The sequence below is a fragment of the Triturus cristatus genome, chromosome 6 (assembly GCF_964204655.1).
Source record: "Triturus cristatus chromosome 6, aTriCri1.1, whole genome shotgun sequence".
In the NCBI taxonomy this organism is placed as follows: domain Eukaryota; kingdom Metazoa; phylum Chordata; class Amphibia; order Caudata; family Salamandridae; genus Triturus; species Triturus cristatus.
This window is the reverse complement of record NC_140589.1, coordinates 175,644,520-175,664,973: the sequence shown is the minus strand read 5'-3', so window position 1 is coordinate 175,664,973 and position 20,454 is coordinate 175,644,520. Positions and strand designations below refer to the sequence as shown.

At 47.8% G+C, this 20,454-nt stretch overlaps 1 protein-coding gene across 1 annotated transcript in view; it reads right to left on the bottom strand.

The window, feature by feature from the left end:
- PKHD1 (PKHD1 ciliary IPT domain containing fibrocystin/polyductin) overlaps nt 1–20,454 on the bottom strand; it is a 1,788,124-nt gene that overhangs the window by 1,277,166 nt on the left and 490,504 nt on the right. Inside the window, exon 19 of the mRNA XM_085609531.1 lies at nt 3,092–3,222. Within this exon, the coding sequence (XP_085465657.1) occupies nt 3,092–3,222 (131 nt within the window). The remainder of the gene's footprint in view (nt 1–3,091; nt 3,223–20,454) is intronic.

The window sequence follows — 20,454 nt, the reverse complement described above, 5'->3', positions numbered from 1 at the left end:
CAGGAAGGGATGGAGACAGAAAATCCCCCAGCTTTACCCTCTGTTCCCTCTGATTAAGAAAGGATGTCAGCAAACTAAGTGCTGTGCCCTTGACCCCGATCTCCCTCAGCCTTGATGTTAATACTGAGGGAGACAGGGTATCAAAAGCAGCCGAGAGATCCAAGAGGATGAGGAGAGTAGTCAGTCCCTTATCAACCCTAGTGCGAATGGTGTCGAGCACGATAGTAAGGGCAGACTCGGTACTGTGTTCTCTCCTGAAGCCGTGCTGCGAGTGGTCCAGCTTATCATGGGCTTCCAGAAAATCAACAAGATGCTTATTTAGATGGATTTCCAGCATCTTGGCAGGAGCTGGAAGCAACGAGATAGGGCGGAAGTTCTTAAGCACACCCGGGTCAAGAGAGGGTTTTTTTAAAAGAGGCTTGACCACCGCTTTCTTCCACTGAAGGGGGAAGGTCCCTTCCTTAATTGCCCCATTCATCACACCCAGTAATGGTGGAAGAAGACAGTCTTTACACTGTTTGAGGAGTTTAAGGGGGCAGGGGTCTAATGGGGAACCCGACCTAACCTTGGTCAAGAGGCCTTCAAGATCCAGTAGGGAGAGAGAGGGAAAACTAGACAAACTTCCAGAGGGCACCTCCTCAGATAAAGATGGCGGAACACAGTCTAAGGGGATAGATAGAGTCACCCTTTGTAGCTCCAGAGCTGAATAAATATCCACAATCTTGGTGTTGAAGAATTGTGCAATATCATTGCACAGCTGTTGTGAGCTCACCACCGGGTCTGGCATCTTTAGTGAGGTAAGCGTGTCCACGATTTTAAAAAGATCTTTAGGTGAGGAAAGTGAGGCAGTAAGAGAGGTAAAATATTCTTGTTTGGTTTTTATTACCTCCTTCTTATATAGCCTCAACATAGTTTTATGTCTGTCCCTCTCACACACATACCCACTGGACCGCCAACGACGCTCCTGTCGCCGTAATCCCTGCCTAAGTAATCTGAGTGGTTCCGAGAACCAAGGGGCGGATGGAGTTCTTCTGGCCGAATAGCACAAGGTGGCCGGTGCAAGTTCGTCCAGGGCTAAAGTAACCCCATTCTCCAGCCTTTCCACCGCCGATGTTACCTCCTCCCCCGGGGCGATCAAAAGCCCTGCAAGCTTGGGAGCGAGTAGATTATTGGATAACTTTTTTAAGTTACGTCTTCGTTCAAACTTGGAAGGCATATTACCCCTATTACTGGACAGAGAGGTTGTAAGGACCAGAGGAATTGCATAATGGTCTGACCATGAAAGGGGGATAGGCAATTCAGTGACCAACCGCATGTCGTTGGAGAAAACCCCATCCAGCGTATGGCCAGCCAAATGTGTGGGGCCTCTGACTAGCTGTGTCAAACCGCACCCCGAGAAAGTATCCAAAAGAGACTGGGTTTCGGGCAAATCCACCTTCTCTAGATGAAAATTTACATCCCCCAGAACGGTGAGATGGTCACAACCGAAGTGTGGTTCTAGGACCTCCAGCATTTGACTACAGAAGTCTACTTTGCTCCCTGGGGGTCTGTAGATCAGGAGGCCCTTAAACGGCACTCCATAATCCCCATTAATAGAAAATTGGAGAGCCTGAAAGGACTCCTGATGATCATCTAGGGGAATGATGTGACAGGTCAGATGCACAATGTACAAATGTCATCCTATCTTCATCCACTGGCGACAGGGCTATCTACATATCCATAACATTGCTAATCTATTTGTACATCCAAGGATGCTTCCTATTATAAATAATGAGCATCCCAAAAGATTAGCAGAGGAGTCACTTCAGCTGACACCGAGGGTCCCTGCATGCTGAAACTCCGCCACGCAGCGATCTGACATCTCTGTGAGGGGTGTCCAGTTCATGACCAAGACGAGCTCCTTCATTCTCTCCCACCAGGTAATGGGGTTGGATCATCCCTTGAGTGTGTTCTTAGCTTGACACCTACCCACACTCTAAGTACACACAGAGTAAGGTTCGCATAGGAGGAGTGCCCCTGATTACTGCCCTGTATCGCACGCCTGCATATATACATGGTTTTAGCACGATGGTAGAACTTTATCTACTCTTTTGTTGCTTGTGATCACTTTCATTAGTTTCTGTCTATTGATTATAGTTGCACATGTATTCTTTATAAGAATAACGTTGGTTCAATAAACATATTGAATACGAGTAAGCACGAGTGACTGAGCAAAAGGTTCTGATCTGTTACCACAATATCTGAGGGGTCAGGGTTGTCATGTTTAGTGGTTGCCAGAAAATATTAACACCCTGGTTAGGTTAGGGGGGCTTATGGTGGCACAATGAACTAGCTGGTCGCGCGGCCAACATATCCTGCGGGGTGCTCGGAATCAATCGAGGCACCTCACCCAAAGTCTATGTTGTCCAAGAAACGCGCACATCCTATGGATTAGTGGGAACTACACAACAATTGAGCTAGCTTACATGTAGTACAGTTGTGATCTTAAAGGGGCATTCCCTCATTTGCATGAGAGTTTGGCCCCCTGAAATGAGAAACAGTTTGACTCTGCATCTCTGCAATATTACATAAGTGGTAACAGAGGCAAATGAGCAGTCCGTGGGGCAATGAGTTGGCACACAGCCCCAACTATGGCTGCCGAAAGCAGGAAGCTATGGTCCCATGAACTTTTGAGATAACCTGCTACATTCAAGTGCAGTCACTCACTGCATCCACTTGCAAAATGATTTCTGTCCCACCTTCAAATGCAGACTAGATTGTCTACCTTTTAAATGCAGGCTGTGTTGCCATCTGCACAGTGAAAGGCAGACAGACTGCTTCAAAAAGTCAGTCGACCATTCACAGATGCGCTGCCCCCTCAGGGAGGCACGTGTTTGCAGCTGTGCAGGTGGCAGTGCATCCATGTTAATAAGGTGCACTGACCCGGGCTACGTCTGGCACACCAGGAAAAAGTTGCACTGGGAGCGCAGACCAGGGCAATGCATGCTCTATTACAGGCGTGGGTAATTATGTGCTTAGTAATATAACTTACTCTTAAGTAAGTTTACTTAACAGTATATTAAGAGTTAAGGTCTAAGAAGGCATTCCTTACCTTTCAGGGTTAGAATCATCATGGTTCCAAAGGCAAGTAAGATTCTTTTTCATCATGTTCAACATGATATTGGTATATGATATGGAAACATTTACTGCATTTTTAATGTATCCTTTGTAAGCAAAACACACCTGGAAAAAATACATATCCATATTAAAACATTCCACCAAAATGAAAGTGAGTTTAAACATCATTTGGAAAATCATTTTTTTTAAGCCCACATGTTCTCCCATTGATCGTATAATCAAGATTTCACAAGTGTGCAAACACTGTGATCTAGTAGACTCACTTTCTAACTCAGCAGAGCTAAGAATTGGTGAAATTTCATCCAAACCATGGAAGTTGTGTAAGTGGCATCCCAAATGTTTTGTTTCTCAGGCCTTGATTCCTTCTCTGAAGTCTGTTGATCAAACTTCAGCCAGGTTCAGACTTCAGAGAAGGAATCAAGGCCTGCTCTGCATACAAAATATTGTCCTGGTACAGCAATTGCAACTTCAGGCTTGCCATCGCATTGAATTCAGATATCAAACAGACACTGGGATGATACAATATTGTGATATTACCATAAAAGGTCAGGTGCTTCTGTTTGGTTATTTGTAAGTGAATGATCACTTTTACAAATATGTTTCAGAAATATATTCAGCGAACTACAGATTTACAATGCTAAGAGCCTGCAGCAATCTTCTCGCATATTCAGTGCTGTACTAACTGTGCAAGAATTTACTAATCTTACTAAGAGTAAGGCACTCAGTGACACCACAAATGTCAGACATTTAAAAGTGGTACATGGATGACACAAAAGCATCAAGGAGACATCTAATAGGAGCCAACAACAAATGGCAGGATAGGAGAAATTATGATAAGGAAGAGGTCAACCTCATTCAGAACTATTGGCAGGCAGTACTTGAACAGAAGAAGGCTTATTACACTAAGCGCATTAACATGCAGAAAAAAACACAATTGAATTAAGATCAAATAGGACAATTACAAAAAATCCACACAGCTATTTTCATGGCTTTTACAGAATAATGAGGTGTGCTAAACATCCTGCAAAGCAAATTTAATGGCAGTCATACAAGAGACATCTTCAAAAATAATTGCTTCAATGAACATCACCTATTATTTTGTAGACCACTGTCCTATGAAAATAATCCATGCTTGTGCTCTAGACCTCTTCCTGTTAGGCACCATGGCAGGGCATTGATAATGGCCCGCTTAGAAAGACTCTCATGGATCAAGTGCTCCACAGTAATTGTTGTCCTATTGAAGCTCACCATAATGTTTGAAAATAATACTGAGGGCTATACTACCCATCTGAGAAACAGTTTGAAGCCCACAAACTGCCAGTAGACAATTTGGTCCCATATTGGCAGAGGGAGGGAATTATCCTTGCCAGATGTGAAGTAGCAGCAAACAGAAAGTGTGTGACAGTGGGAAATCCTTCCTTGGTGTTGGCAATGTTGGAATTGTTAGACATACTCAAATCTGTAGACCATGTAACCCTGTAAAACAAGCTTCTATAAGTGGTGAATATATGGGACCAATTCAAAGGATTGGTTCAAATGTTCTTAACTAGAAGAATTTAGAAAGTGTTTCTTGGTAATTGAAATGCACCAGGCACAGTAGCCATTTCTGGTGCTCCAAAGGAATCACTATTTGTGTTAATGACTCCACTATTGAGGCAAAGTCACCGTTCAGCTTTCTGGAAGATCTTTGCGTGCTTGTTTGACTTATTAAAATACTTGGGTCCACTGATGATGGACCGCTAAAAATGCTACTAACATCACGGTGAAAAGCCCACCCCCATCTTCTGGACAGACCACTCCCTTGTCCAATTCGAACTACACCTAACCTGCCAACTGCTACCACCAAAACTATCTAACACAACTAGAACACAATCTCTGAGGAAACGTGGACCACAGTACCCCCCAACCCACAACTTGAAGCACTAAGCAGATCTCCCCATATCCATTGACAACTGAATCACTTTCTACGTCGAAACCCTGGGCCCTCTCACAACCACTACCGTCTCTTTTACCAGACCTCAAGCAAGCTACTACACAGACTTGCAGCTCACACAGGTCCACTGCAAACAACTGGATCACCAATGGAGACTTGTCCACAGAAACAGATCAACCTTGCAGCTACCCAGCGCTCAGACCTGGCTGAACGGATCGACAGCAGCACCAATAATGTGAGGGAAATCTCCATAGAAGAAGAATAAATTCCCTCCCCCATCATTATCTCCACAATTATCATCTCCTCAAAGTGCTCTGCTCCCAGCTTGTTCTGTACTGTCCAGTGCCCAGTGCATGTAATCTGACCCGTGAAACAAAGTGAAATTAGCTGTACTCCTAATTGGCATGGTTAACTTACAAACACGTCCCTAGTATATGGTACAAAGTTTACACAGGGCCTATAAATTAAATGTCACTAATGGACTGCAGCACACATTGTGCCACCACTAGAGTGATGGTGCAAAAAATGACTGCAGGCCTCCAACCAGTTACCCGGTAGGGTAAGTTTCATCTGAAATTGTAATTTCTTTGGAAACTGGGTTATTAGTTGAGTGGGATGGAAATAATAAACACAGTCCTTTTCAGGGTGAACCACAAAGTCACTAAATTAACCTGTGCTTAATCCTCTGGTAGCCTGACAAAAAAGCAGGCAGACTTACTTTAGAGGCAAAGCATAAAGTATTTAAGCAGCACTTAAAGAGTAATAAAGTGACAACACAGCATAAAAAAATCCCAAAACAAATAAATAGAAAAATAGAGTATTTTTTAATAAATATAATGATACCAGTCTGCTTGGAGCACTAAGTTCCAGAAAAACACAGTCAACTGCCGCATGGCAGAGTTTTTTTCTTGCGTGCAGCAAGCGAAATAAGTTGGCAAGCGCAAGCGAGAAAATTGAGTGCTAAACCGCCTCCCGGTGAGATTTCTCAATGTGGATGGTCTCAGCAGGTCGCTGCACTCGTGTTGCGAAAGTTGCTGCTCATGTTGAGGAAGCTGCCGCACAAGTAGAAAATCTATTTGAGCGGCAGAAAGAAACAGCACCCTCTGGTGTGCCATGTGATGCCATTTGCAATGATTTTACAGCACAGGACAAGCTCCCGATGCTAAAAATCAGCTAGAGCAGCACAACATACCGAATTCTACCGCTCATGGAACTCTGCAGAGTTTTTAGGTAACTCTGAGGAATTCTGCAGAGTGAAACTGCATGAGTTCAGCCCATCCCTAATCCATTCTTGGTGTGAAGAGGTCACTTTACTGTCACAAGGAGCCTAAACTTCAGGATTTTTTTCTTTTCTTGAGGAAGAGTTCACACTGATACCAGCCAATGGTCCGGGACCTGGGAGGCAACTCTTGGAGATCAGATCTCACTCCAGCAGAGGCCAGCAGCAGGGCTAAGGCAAGGCCAGGCAGGTCCAGCTGGTGCTAGTGACCTGGGCAGTTGCAGTGATTGCCTCTGAAAACTTGTTATGTCTCTGTAGCTCACACAGAAGGTTAGCAAACTGACCCTGGAAGTCACTCTGGGCAACTTGGGGCCAAGAGAAGTACGTACAATCTTCCTTCTTTAGACAGTAAGCCAATCCTTCTGTAGACAGCAAGTCAATCCTTTCTGCAGCAGGGCAGTCCTTCCAGCAGCAGAAGAGTCCTTTTTCTAAATCTTACACAGGTCTTTGTGTGGGGGAATGCCTTGGCTTACCTCCAAAACAGGTTCTGGTCATATCTTCCCCTTCCCCTGGTTCCATACTGTCTAGAGGGGCAAATGCAAGGGCAGGCCTAGTGTCAGTTTCCTTTGTGTGTGGTGCAGGCAGGGGCCTTTGAAATGCAGTTAGGACAGGAAACAGCTCCTTTCCTGCCATCTTGTCTAGTATACCCTCTCTCCTCACACTTAGGTTTCTTTGTCTCACGGTCTAGAAGCAATACACAACCTACAATAGTAGAGACATTCACAGTCACGTGACCCAGGACACTGGCAGAAATCAACAATTGGTTTGGACCGAAAAATGCCAACTTTCTAAAAGTGGCATAATTAATATTGCAACTTAAAATCTGACTTTACTATTAAAGTGGATTTTAAATTACAATTAATTTGAGTGTGAACATCATATCACTGCTTGCTCCCAATCTGAAGTTAGCACTTAAAAACATGTGCCCTACTTTTTAAATACACAGCACATTGCCCTTTATGCCTTTGGGGCCTACCTTAGGGGTGACTTATAAGTAATAATAAGGAAGGTACAGGCTGGCAAAAGGTTTACTTTGCCAGATTGAAATAGTAGTTTAAAACTGCATTGCAGGCTGCAGTAGCAGGCATGAGACGTGGGTGGAACAATGAGCAGCCACCAGCAGCCTTTAATTTACAACCAGGCTCTACATCCTACTCCTCGTAGTCAACCACCCAGTGGCAGCCATCAACCTTTGTCAGCTCGAAGCAGGGGGTTGGTTATTGGCTTTTCCTTCCATTAGGCCTTGTGGCCAAACCCGTAGAAGGCTGCCAACCTCTCACAGCACACAGCCTTTGGTATGCGCAGTGTAAGGTTGGTTTTTGGGCCACAGGGACCAAATCCCCTGAGCCCAAAACATATATATTAAGGGGAGGGGAGCCTGCTCCCAAACCCTTAATTGGCCCCAGCGGCACCATCCCCAGAGGCCAGGTACAATAACAAGGGCCCCCCTCCCCAAGCCATAAAAGCCCAAATATAATTTTAAAAATATAATAAAAAAGGTCAGATGGGCAATGCGGGACCCCTCCATGAGCCTTATTAGGCCCTGCGATTCCCATTCCCTGGGGCTACACCAATCAAAAAGAGGAGGGGGTTGCACAGCTCCCCTTATCGTGCCTTATCAGGCCCAAGGTTCACCAAAACCAATTAAAAAGGTGAGGAGGCATGCAGCACCCCTTCCTGAGCATTCTTAGGCCCTGTGGACCACATTCCCAAGTGGCAAATTTAATTGAAATCGTTTTGCCCTTCGGTTCTGTGCCCTTGATTTTTCCTTTTTTGTGCCTGCATTGTATTAGCGCCGCTCTCTGTGCCCCCCACCCGCTTCCCGCTCCCCGCTTCCCGCCGCCTGGGTGCGGCCATGCCCCCTTACCTTCTGTGCCCTCCCCGCTCCCACCTCCCAGCTGCTCCGCCCTCCCTCCCACTTGGCCATAAATGGCGACCGTGCAGCGCAGGTGAGTGTGACCTGACCTCAGGACACCCCCGCGCCGCACGGCCACCAGCTGTAGCGTGTGCGTCCCCTCGCTACTGTCCTCAGCCTCGCTGAGCCCGCCCCGTCGACCCCACCCCCCGCCGTCACATTTGGCGTGTGTTCTCTTCATTCTGTGCTGGCTGTATCGTTTTGCCCTTCGGTTCTGTGCCCTTGATTTTTCCTTTTTTGTGCCTGCATTGTATTAGCGCCGCTCTCTGTGCCCCCACACCCGCTTCCCGCTCCCCGCTTCCCGCCGCCTGCGTGCGGCCACGCCCCCTTACCTTCTGTGCCCTCCCCGCTCCCACCTCCCAGCTGCTCCGCCCTCCCTCCCACTTGGCCATAAATGGCGACCGTGCAGCGCAGGTGAGTGTGACCTGACCTCGGGACACCCCCGCGCCGCACGGCCACCAGCTGTAGCGTGTGCGTCCCCTCGCTACTGTCCTCAGCCTCGCTGAGCCCGCCCCGTCGACCCCGCCCCCCGCCGTCACATTTGGCGTGTGTTCTCTTCATTCTGTGCTGCCTGTATCGTTTTGCCCTTCGGTTCTGTGCCCTTGATTTTTCCTTTTTTGTGCCTGCATTGTATTAGCGCTGCTCTCTGTGTCCCCCCACCCGCTTCCCGCTCCCCGCTTCCCGCCGCCTGCGTGCGGCCACGCCCCCTTACCTTCTGTGCCCTCCCCGCTCCCACCTCCCAGCTGCTCCGCCCTCCCTCCCACTTCGCCATATATGGCGACCGTGCATACGCGCAGCGTTGACGCGCAGCGGGCGCGCCGATTGTGCGCCGAAGGTGCGTCAAAGGTAAGCCCGTCTGCGCCCGTCCGTGCCTGGCCCGCGCCCAGCGCCCGAACCCCTAGCCCCCGAGGACCCCAGCCCACCCGCCTGACGTACGACGCCGCCACCCTCAACGCACTCAACAACGGCCGAACCCCGGGATGCCACCAAGCCACCCCGAGACGCACCCACGGACCCTTCAGCTGCCTCATCTGCAAGCTCACCTGCATCCGGACCTGCCCCACACCAGCACCCGCCAAGCCGAACACCAGCAGCAACCACCTCAAGTGCATCCTGCTCAACACCCGCTCCGTCCACAGACACGCCATCGAACTCTGGAACCTCCTCGACACCACATCTCCAGACGTTGCCTTCCTCACGGAAACCTGGATGAACGACTCCTCAGCACCCGACATCGCCATCGCCATCCCAGAGGGATACAAGATCACCCGGAGAGATCGCGACAACCAGACTGGAGGAGGCATCGCCATCGTCCACAAGAACACCATCCGCATCACGACCAACACCGACGACACCCTGACTACCGCCGAACACCTACACTTCCAGATCCACACCGACCCCAAGACCACCCTCAGAGGCACCCTGATCTACCGACCCCCGGGACCACGCACACCATTCAGCGAGGACATCGCCGACTTCATCAGCCCACACGCCCTCCCCTCCACTGACTACATCCTCCTGGGGGACATCAACTTCCACCTGGAGAACAACAACGACCGCAACACCACCACCCTGCTTGACAACCTCGCAAACCTGGGACTCAAGCAGCTGGTCACCACCCCCACCCACTACGCTGGACACACACTCGACGCCGTCTTCTCATCCAGCAAAGACATCGCCTTCAGCCACGCCACTGGACTCCACTGGACGGACCACAGCTGCGTTCACTTCACCTTCAGAAGAACCACGATCCACCACCACCAGCAACAGGATGCTCGAAGAAGCTGGAACAAGATCACAGCCGACCAGCTCGCCGCTTCCCTGAGCCAGCACCCTCCAGCCAGCTCAGCGAACCCTAGCCAGGCCGCCGACAACCTCACGAAGTGGATCAGCACCTGTGCGGACGAACTCGCCCCACTGAGGACCTCGCCCAGCAGACCCGGCAGCAAGAAGGCCCCATGGTTCACCGATGAACTCAAGAGCTCCAAGAAGAACTGCCGAGCCCTCGAGAAAGCCTGGAGAAGGGACCCAACCCCGGACAACATGACCACCCTCAAGCTCGCCACCCGGAAGCACCATCAACTAATCCACGCCACCAAGAAAACTGCATTCAAGGACCGGCTGGACAACGCACACAACTGCAAGGAACTCTTCAACATCGTGAAAGAGCTCTCCAACCCCAACGCCAGAAACAACGACATCACCCCGTCGCAAGACCTCTGCAACTCCCTCGCCTCCTACTTCCACAACAAGATCGCTGACATACACAACAGCTTCATCCCACAAACAACGCCCCCCACGACCGCACCAACGCCCCCCACCACCACCCTCAGCGCCTGGACCCCGATCAACACAGAAGACACCATCCGCACGATGAACTCTATCCACTTCGGATCTCCGACCGACCCCTGCCCTCACCACATATTCAACAAGGCCGACGCTGTCATCGCACCCCACCTGCGGGACATCATCAACACCTCCTTCGACGACGCCACCTTCCCTGAGAGCTGGAAGCACGCCGAACTCAGTGCTCTACTAAAGAAACCAACAGCGGACCCCACCGAACTCAAGAATTACCGCCCCATCTCGCTCCTCCCGTTTCCAGCCAAAGTCATCGAGAAGACCGTCAACAAGCAGCTGGCCGCCTTCCTCGAGACGAATGGATCCCTCGACCCCTCACAGTCTGGCTTCCGAGCCAACCACAGCACCGAGACCGCCCTCATCGCTGCCACCGATGACATCCGAGCCCTGCTGGACAACGGAGAAACAGCGGCCCTCATCCTCCTAGACCTCTCCGCAGCATTCGACACTGTCTGCCACCGCACCCTAGTGCAGCGCCTCAGCAACGTCGGAATCCAGGAGAAGGCACTGGAATGGATCATCTCCTTCCTCGACGGAAGGACACAGAGAGTCCGCCTACCACCGTACAAGTCAGAGGCCACCGAAGTCATCTGCGGCGTCCCCCAAGGATCATCACTGAGCCCCACCCTCTTCAACGTCTACATGAGCCCCCTTGCGGCCATCGCACGCCAACACAACCTCAACATCATCTCCTACGCAGACGACACCCAGCTGATCCTCTCCCTGACCAATGACCCCGCCGCCGCCAGAGCCAACCTCCACGAAGGGATGAAAGACGTAGCCGAGTGGATGATGACAAGCCGCTTGAAGACGGAAGTCCTCATCCTGGGCTCCTCGCCCTCCGCCTGGGACGACTCCTGGTGGCCCCCCGCCCTGGGCACCGCACCCAAACCGACAGACCACGCACGAAACCTGGGCTTCATCCTGGACTCCTCCCTCTCCATGACCAGACAAGTCAACGCCGTCTCCTCGTCCTGTTTCAACATCCTGCGCATGCTACGGAAGATCTTCCGGTGGACCCTCACCGAGACCAGGAAGACGGTCACCCAGGCCCTTGTCACCAGCCGACTGGACTACGGCAACGCCCTCTACGCCGGAACCACCGCCAAGCTCCAGAAGAGACTCCAGCGGATACAGAACGCCTCAGCCAGACTCATCCTCGACATCCCCCGTAGCAGCCACATCTCCGGACATCTGAGAGACCTGCACTGGCTCCCCGTCAACAAGAGAATCACCTTCCGTCTCCTCACCCACGCACACAAAGCCCTACACGACCAAGGCCCGAGCTACCTCAACAACCGCCTCAACTTCTACGCTCCCAAACGCCAACTCCGATCAACCAGCCACGCCCTCGCCACCGTCCCCCGCATCCGAAGAGCGACAAGAGGATGAAGGTCCTTCTCCTACCTGGCCGCCAAGTCCTGGAACTCCCTCCCTCCCGACCTGCGCCTGACCCAAGACCACCTCTCCTTCAGGAAGAAGCTCAAGACCTGGCTGTTCGAGCAGTAGCGGCACCCCCCCCCCCCAAGCGCCTTGAGACCCTCCGGGTGAGTAGTGCGCTTTATAAATGGCTTTGATTGATTGATTGATTGATTGAGGAAGGCATACCGTTGCTTTCCCTGAGCCGTATTAGTTCCAGGGGACTCAATCCCCAGGACCAAAATATAAATAAAAGTAGAGGGGGACCATGTGCACCCCCTCCTCAAACATTTATAGGCCCTGGGGACCTCATCCCCTAGGTTTAAAAGGGGAGCGGGACTGTGCGCCCCCTCCCCGAGCCTATGTTGGCCCTGAAGACCCCATTCCCTATTCCCCCATCAGTTATCCCTCTCGCACTCATCGCAGACAGCCAGAGCAGCGAGACGCCCTGTTCTCTTCGTCCCTGATTTTCTAAATAATGTACTGGGTCTGAACTTAACTATATTCTCCGGGAGCGAGTCACATGCTAAAATAAACACAGCTGTCCCGGCAATTCAAACCTACTAAACAGCACTTGACAAGTCTCATGAGCGATTCGTTTATGCTCTATACCGGGTGAATTCGTCCACCCACAGCTGCTTTTTGATTTCTCATGCCAGCATTTCGCCTCACGGATTATTGCTCACCAAATATGTCCTGATGATGATCTCGAACAATTGAGATCGAAACTCCGTTGACCTCTTACAACATAAACTCTTCCTATTGTATAAAAAGTTTTGTTGAAGAGTTTTCTACAACTGTTGTCGATGCGATGTCGTAATTTTAAACCTCACTATCACTTTGCACGTCACGCCTCTTTCACTTATTGTGTAAGCACCTGAATACTACTATAGTGGAAATAAATGTTTCACATGAACTGTGTTTTGTCCCGATGTACATTATTTTTGCTCCCTTAAAGAAAATTAATTTTCAACTCTCTAGTCATAGTGCTCTCCCTAGGATCACTTTATAATTGGACGTTTTTTGACCACACCAGAACCATTGTTCTTCTACCTCAGTTATATGTGGGAGCACAGGCGCCAGCCCAGGGCACCCGCTGAACAACATGTTGAGGGCTGCAAGGTGAGCCTCAAGCCTCCATCGGACTCCCCACATGATGCGAGAGTCGGCATTGCTCCCACCCAGAGGGAGCAGCTATTTATGCTGCTCCCTTCCGGTGAGAATAATATATGTTCTGTTCCCCTGCTGGCATCAGCGTGGGCAGAAAAACAGAACACAAGTCTGCTTCCAGTCAGCTGGAGCATTTTTAAGCTCCCGCCGGCTGGGAACAGACTTAGGGCCTGATTTAGATCTTGGTGGATAAGTTACTCCATTACAACGGTGACGGATATCCAATTTGCTGAAATATAAATCCCATTATATCCTATGGGATTTACATTTCGGCTGATGTCACCGTTGTGATGGACTAACCCAAGATCTAAATCACTAAATCAACCCCCTAGTGTTTGCTCCCGTTTGGCAGGAGATTTAAAAATGCTGCCCCCAGAAGGGAGAAAACACGCATTTTCCTGCCCACGGTAGTGCGGGCAGGGAAACTACTCTGTCCCCTCAACACATTAAGTGAGCTAGCCCTGGGGGATGGGGTCCCCGTGCTCATTTAAGTCTCAGGAAGGGGGGCCGCATGCCCTCTCTCTTTTAACTAAACTGATGGCAATGGGGGATAGGGTCCAGTGGGCCTTTTTAAGCTCAGGAAGGGATGTGGCGACCCTCAATAAATATCTTGGACCTTGGGATGGGCTTCCGAGGGCTGAAAACGGCTCGGGAGGAGGGGTCTTGCACTCCCCTCCCCATTATCACATGGCAACGCACATCGCAGGGATACGCTTGATCCCATCTTCACTGGCAGCGAAAGAATCAAGTGCCACAATGTGGCAGAACACACCTGGACCATCCACTCCAGTGTCCACTTCACCATCACAGGGCACAACACCGTGGGAACCAGCTTCAAACCACCCAGCACAGCATGGTGCAACTGGAAGATGATCTCAGAGGAGAGCTTAAACAACGCTCTCCACTCCAACCGCCATGACAAAGCTCCCCACCTGGAAAAGGCCATCACTAACTACTCGGACTAGATTACTTACTGTGCTGACTCAGTCGCCCTCGCCAAGCTGACCAATATCAGAGGATCCGCAAAGAGTGCCAACTGGTTCAATCCAGAATTCCAGACCTCAAAACACAACTGTCGTCGGCTAGAAAGATGATGGCGCACCAGCAAGGACCCAGAACACTACACCTCCTTGAGGACAGCGATCAACCATTACCACCTCCTACTTAAAGAGCCAAAGAAGAGCGTCATTACATGCAGCATAGAAACAAGCTCAAACCACAGAAAAGAGATCTTCGCCATCGTTAGGGAATTTTCCAACCCAGCGGCCATTGAAAATATCATCACTCCCTCCCAGGAAGTATGCAACACACTTGCAGACTACTTTCACGAGAAGATCACCGTCATCTACTAGGACTTCAAACCTCAGCTCTGTGCCAGTGACAGCCTCAACCGCCTCACGCCCACAGATACAAACCCGACCTCCGACTCACTGCCTAACTGCGCAAGACACCACCTCCATCATGAACTCTGGGCACTCCGGGGCACCCACCGAACCATGCCCCCACCACATCTTCAACCTTGGGAGCAAGACAATCAGCTTAGAGCTCACAAACCTCCTGAACAGATCCATCACCATGGCCTCCTTCTCTGAAGTGTGAAAACACATGGAAGTGAAACCACTCCTGATGAAACCGTCTGCAGACCAAGAACAACTGAAGAACTATCGGCCGATAGCCCTGCTCCTATTCCCGGCCAAAGTCCTCAAAAAGGCAATCAACAGTCAGTTGCCAATGGCCTGGAACACAGCAACATTCTGGACTCCCCCAATCCAGCTTCCGAGCCAACCACAACCCGAGACCACCCTGATAGCAGCCACTGATGAGTCAGAGCCCTCCTGGACAATAGTGAGACTGCGGCTCTCATTCTTCTCATCCTCTTAGCTGCCTTCAACATGGTCTCCCATCAGATCCTGATCAACAGGCTCCATCACATCGGAATTCAAGGAGATGCCCTCTAATAGAAAATCTGACTAGAAAATAGCGCATTATGCAAATGAGGTAGTAAAGAGTGGAACCTACAGTACTCAGATCTTTAAAAATCTGCAGAGCTCTGCTTGTAACATTAACACTTCTTATAAGCCATTTCCACTGCAAATAGATTCCACATCTCACAACTAGTTCGAAAACCAGTGTCAATAGTGCATGAGTCCTAATTTGACCCTTTACAGAACTTTCTTGCCTCCTACTTATCGTACAAACACATACCCTCTTTCTGCTTCAAAGAAATCAATTTCATGTCGTGCATAGCAATACTGATATATTGTACAATTTTTAGGGTTGTTAACTGGCATTCCTTAGTTGAAGTTGTTTTGCAAAATGTTCTCGCCTCTTGAGGACAGCCCCCACCATTATCCAACATTGCTTCCGTTCAACACGGCATTGTGCTAGGGTGAGCACCCATGCAAACCCTGGCAGCATTAGAACTGTTTTGTGAATAAACAACAACCAGGCACTGCCTCCATTTTTAGGCAGTGGCCTTACCTCGGGGTCATATCATTTTGTTCATTAGATCCAAATGTGCAGTCGGCGCACGTTCTTTTATGCATAACTCCCCCAAACCTGTAATGCAAAAAACGCCCAACCTCTGGGGTCGGGGTTCGTGTTCGGGCATCACTGCAAAATATTTCCAAGGAAAACATTCCTATATCCAGAAGTGTAAAAATGAGCTACACCATCCGGTTCCCAGGTAACAACTGTTTTATTGCAGTGGAGAGTCCATAATCATGATACGTTTCAACCCCACTCCGGGTCTTGATCACATGAAAATACAGAGTGGTCAGTTGCTCTTCTTTTAAAATATAAAGTGCATAAACAATGAAAAAGGACTTCAGGTAGAACTTTTTGGGCAGAACCAGAATGATGGTAATTACACCGAAATAGCACATTATGCATCCTGGTTTTTCCAAAATGTTTCACCTGAAGTCCTTCTTCATTGTCTGTACACTTTATGGACCGGATGGTGTGGCTCGTTTAATAAGTGTTAATGTTACAAGTGGAGCTTTGCAGATTTTTGAAGATTTTGAAGAGTTAAGAAATGTACGTTCCACTCTTTACCACTTCATTTGCATAATGTGCATAAAGGGAAAAAAGCTCCATGGGCCAGTCAGAACACTGTTTTTAAACTGGCACTACCATGAGACTTTTGTGAGACTCTCGCGTACCCAACCGTCCAAATATACAAATATTGTTAAACCTTAATTGCTAAAAAAACTACTGAACGGATTAATATCGAAGCACAAAAGCACAATTTGCGCACAATGATCTAGGTTCCTGCCAAATTCAGTGCAAATCCGTTTAGCAATTTTTGCAGTAGTGCTTCTTAAAGAAGTCTATGGAAAATGCATGGGGTTTTTGCGCATTGGGACACTCCCTTTCTTCTCAGCCCATGCTTGCCGGAGAACCCCAAAACTTTCCATGCATAAACTAGGCAAAAAACACCACCTTTTTTGGAAAGCTTTGTGGTGATTCGTCAAACGGTGTCAAACTTATTAGCAACACAAAAAACCCATTTCCTATGGAAGCACCAACTTAAGTATAACTACCCAATGGTGACCTCACCGGCTAATAAATAATATATATATATATATGTATAGATATCTATATATCATGTGATCAAGATCGCAGTTGGCGATCAAAACGCTTCATGGCAGGCACTATGCCTGGAACACTTGGGAGGTTTTTTTCATGGAGAATAAATCACTGCTTGGATAACCAACATTTGGAGTCTGCTGCATTTTTCCTCGTGCGCTGTGGTCCCTACCTGGGCAGTCCCATCGTGGGTATTGACGGGCCGGGACTTTGCTGTTATATATATACAGATTTATATCGATATATATATAACACACACCTCGTTTGCTTGCAAAAAGAGTCCTTCCACTCTAGGGAGGGCCGAGCAATGAACCTTTATTTTAAATGCAGTTACCCCGAGAGACGCGGTTCAGCATAGGAAATTCTCAATCTGGAATCACATGGTTTGCTTATTAATTTAAAAGTTGTGAGTTAAATCGCCATACTTGTAGGCATAAAGTCAAGGTAGATGGAAATTGTCCAGAGTGCCTGGTGAGTATTCAGGTGTCCACTTAGTGCGCATTACAGGCAAACAAGTTTAAAAGTTCTTTGTTTTTACAAACAGCATTCACTCGAAAGGACAAGCACTCGCAGGTAAAAGCGTAGACAGCGTTACTTTTTATGGGGACTGAGTCTGCATGAGCTGCTCTTGCCGTGTTAGTGATACCTACCTGCAAGTGCTTGTCCTTTCGAGGGGTAACTCTTTTTTCTGCACATAATGTGGTCGGCCCAAGCGATGGATTAAGCACCACCACAAGACCCCGGCGGGTCCGTTACAGCTTATTTGGCCAGCGAGAACGGAGCAGGAAGGCGCTCTATGGAATTGAGGACGACTCTGCATGACGCTGTTTTGCCTCCAGAACAGAACTTTACGTGTGATGCGACGGTGGTGATCCACATGGGTGTTATTGCACTACCAGTCCCACAATGCAATTCGATTATTCACCTGATGTTTATCATGGAAATAAAAGAAGGGAATACACTGGTGATGTACTGTTTGCCGTCATTTCACTTGAAGCTGTCCATGAAGAAGGGCGTGCTGCCTGAAACGCGTAGACAGTGTTATTTTTGATGGGGACTGAGCGCATGAGCTGCTCTTGCCATGTTAGCGATACCTACCTGCGAGTGCTTGTCCTTTCGAGGGGCAACTCTTTTTTCTCATGCTTTTCAGAAATGAGACTGCACTCGGCAGCAGGTAGGTTGAAAACGTTTGTTTTGCAAAAGCATCCGGCTTCCCATCCCCATGTGAAAATCCCTGGCCTTACGCGTTTCGAAGCGTCTTTGCTTCTCATCAGAGGCAGTGTCAGTAATCAGTTCAAACAAGGCTCCCACATTCCCCTGTGCGCTATTTCAGCATTTTCTGGCTTCCGGTGTGCCTCTGTGATAGCAGTCATTGAATAGTGCACGCTGGGACATGTAGTACTTTTCGCCAAATTTTGAACCCTCCAGTGGGTTTTGATTGCTGCAACGTAATTTGGGACATAATTTTTCTCCGCTTGCCAGTGAACTCCAGAATGGGACTTCACATGCCTGAATAGATCGCCTGCTGTGCTCCTACAAAGATGATTAGTTCACTCTTGCGAGTCCTTGATTGGTTGTAGGCAGTGCGTCGTCTCCGAGACCTAGGAGCAACGCGTTTACGTAATCACCACTAGTTTCCCAGATATGAAACCGCACTCCGCAGTGTGTGTATATATATATATATATTCACTGAAAAAAACATAGGTTTCAGGCACGTTATAGTTAGGAATTAGCATTTAAAAAACTTAGAAATTCACTGAAAAAACCATAGGTTTCAGGGGCGTTATAGTTAGCTTGACTTTTCACTTGTACAAAACCATTGAAATTCCCCCGTTATAGTTAGTTCAGCTAACTATAACTCGCGCGCCCGCAATGCACTGCTGATGACGTCACATATTACATCACTAATGACATGGTCAGTGACATCACTCATGACATCACTGATGACATCTCAAATGACATCACTGATGACATCACTGATGACATCATCCAGTGAATGTGTGTTTTTCTGAAAATTACATATGTTTTATATATGTATATCTCAAGGTCGATGGAAGAATAAATGGGTATACAAGTGTCTAAATGGATGATTTGTTTTTGAAAAATTGATTGTATAACTGACTGATAAAGTGTATCTTAGTGAATACATGGCTTAGTGAGTAATGTTTAAATATGTAAATATCTGTATCAGTCTCTCACTTTGTGTATAAGTGGCTGCATGGGTTGGTGAGTAGCTACATGAGTGTCTATATAGGTTATTAGTTGGTTTTTTGAGTATCAGTATGAGTGTCTCAGTGTCTGTATGGTTCGGTGGGGGGTATTACGTAGTGCATAGGTGCATGAATGAGTGACTCACTGTTTGTATGTGTTGAAGACAGCATGTGTGCAGGACTGTATGGGTGGATGAGTGTGTGCATGGGTGTGTTAGTGAGTGAATGACTGTCTCAATAGTGTCTTTATGAGTAACTACATATGTTTTAAACTAGTATATGTGACTATTGGTGTATATAAGTGAGTATATGTGAGAGTGAGAGATTGAAAGAGTTCCTGTATGAATAAGTATGTGTTTCTATAAGTGATTGTTTAAAAGACTAAGTATGTGTAAGTTTCTGTAGAAGTAAGTGTGGTGGTGTGCGTATAACTGTATATGCAAGTAAATGGATGTTTGATTCTTTATTAGCATGAGTGACTATGTGTGTGAGTAACTCTATGGATGAGTGGCGCTGTGTAACAGGATGTATAGGTGTATGAGTACATATGATGAGTGAGTACATGTATGAGTGACTGTATAGGACTGTTGGTGAATGTGTATGTGGATCTTAGAATTACTGAATAGGTTGTTGTAACTGATATTGGTATGTCCATTGTTTTGAAAATTTTAGTTTCTATTTTTGAATGTGTGTATCAAAGGTTATATTAGGGGGAGAGGAGGTCTGCCACTCTATCACAAGGATGATGTCATCAGTGATGTCATTTGAGATGTCATCAGTGATGTCATGAGTGATGTCACTGACCATGTCATGAGTGATGTAATATGTGACGTCATCAGCAGTGCATTGCGGGCGCGCAAGCTATAGTTAGCTGAACTAACTATAACGGGGGAATTTCAATGGTTTTGTACGAGTGAAAAGTCCAACTAACTATAACGCTCCTGAAACCTATGGTTTTTTCAGGGAATTTCTAAGGTTTTTTTAAATGCTAATTCCTAACTATAACGTGCCTGAAACCTATGGGTTTTTCAGTGAATTTCAAAGGTTTTTTAAATGGTAATTTCTAACTATGCCTACAGAGATAGGACATGTGAAGAAAGAAGAAAAAACGCACAGAAAGAAAAAAAAGAAATGCAGAAAGAAGGAAAAGAAGTCCTCAAAGACGAAGAAAAGTGCAGGAAGAAGGATAACGTGCAGAAAGAACAAACAGAAGAGCACAAAGAAGCATTGTTGCAAAATCATCCTGTACCCTCAACTTTTTCAGATGGATACTGGTGGTAACTGAGTCTGACTAACCAGTCCTAGAGCCAGTGCTATATTAAAAGTTACTCAGAATACAGTGAAAACACCTACATACACTAGGGAACACTATGCGTTGGGCTCCCCCTGTGATCAGCATGACCTCCTCTGTAAGCCCCTAGTATATAATAGGGCAGGATTAAAACTACCTCTTAAAACGCAC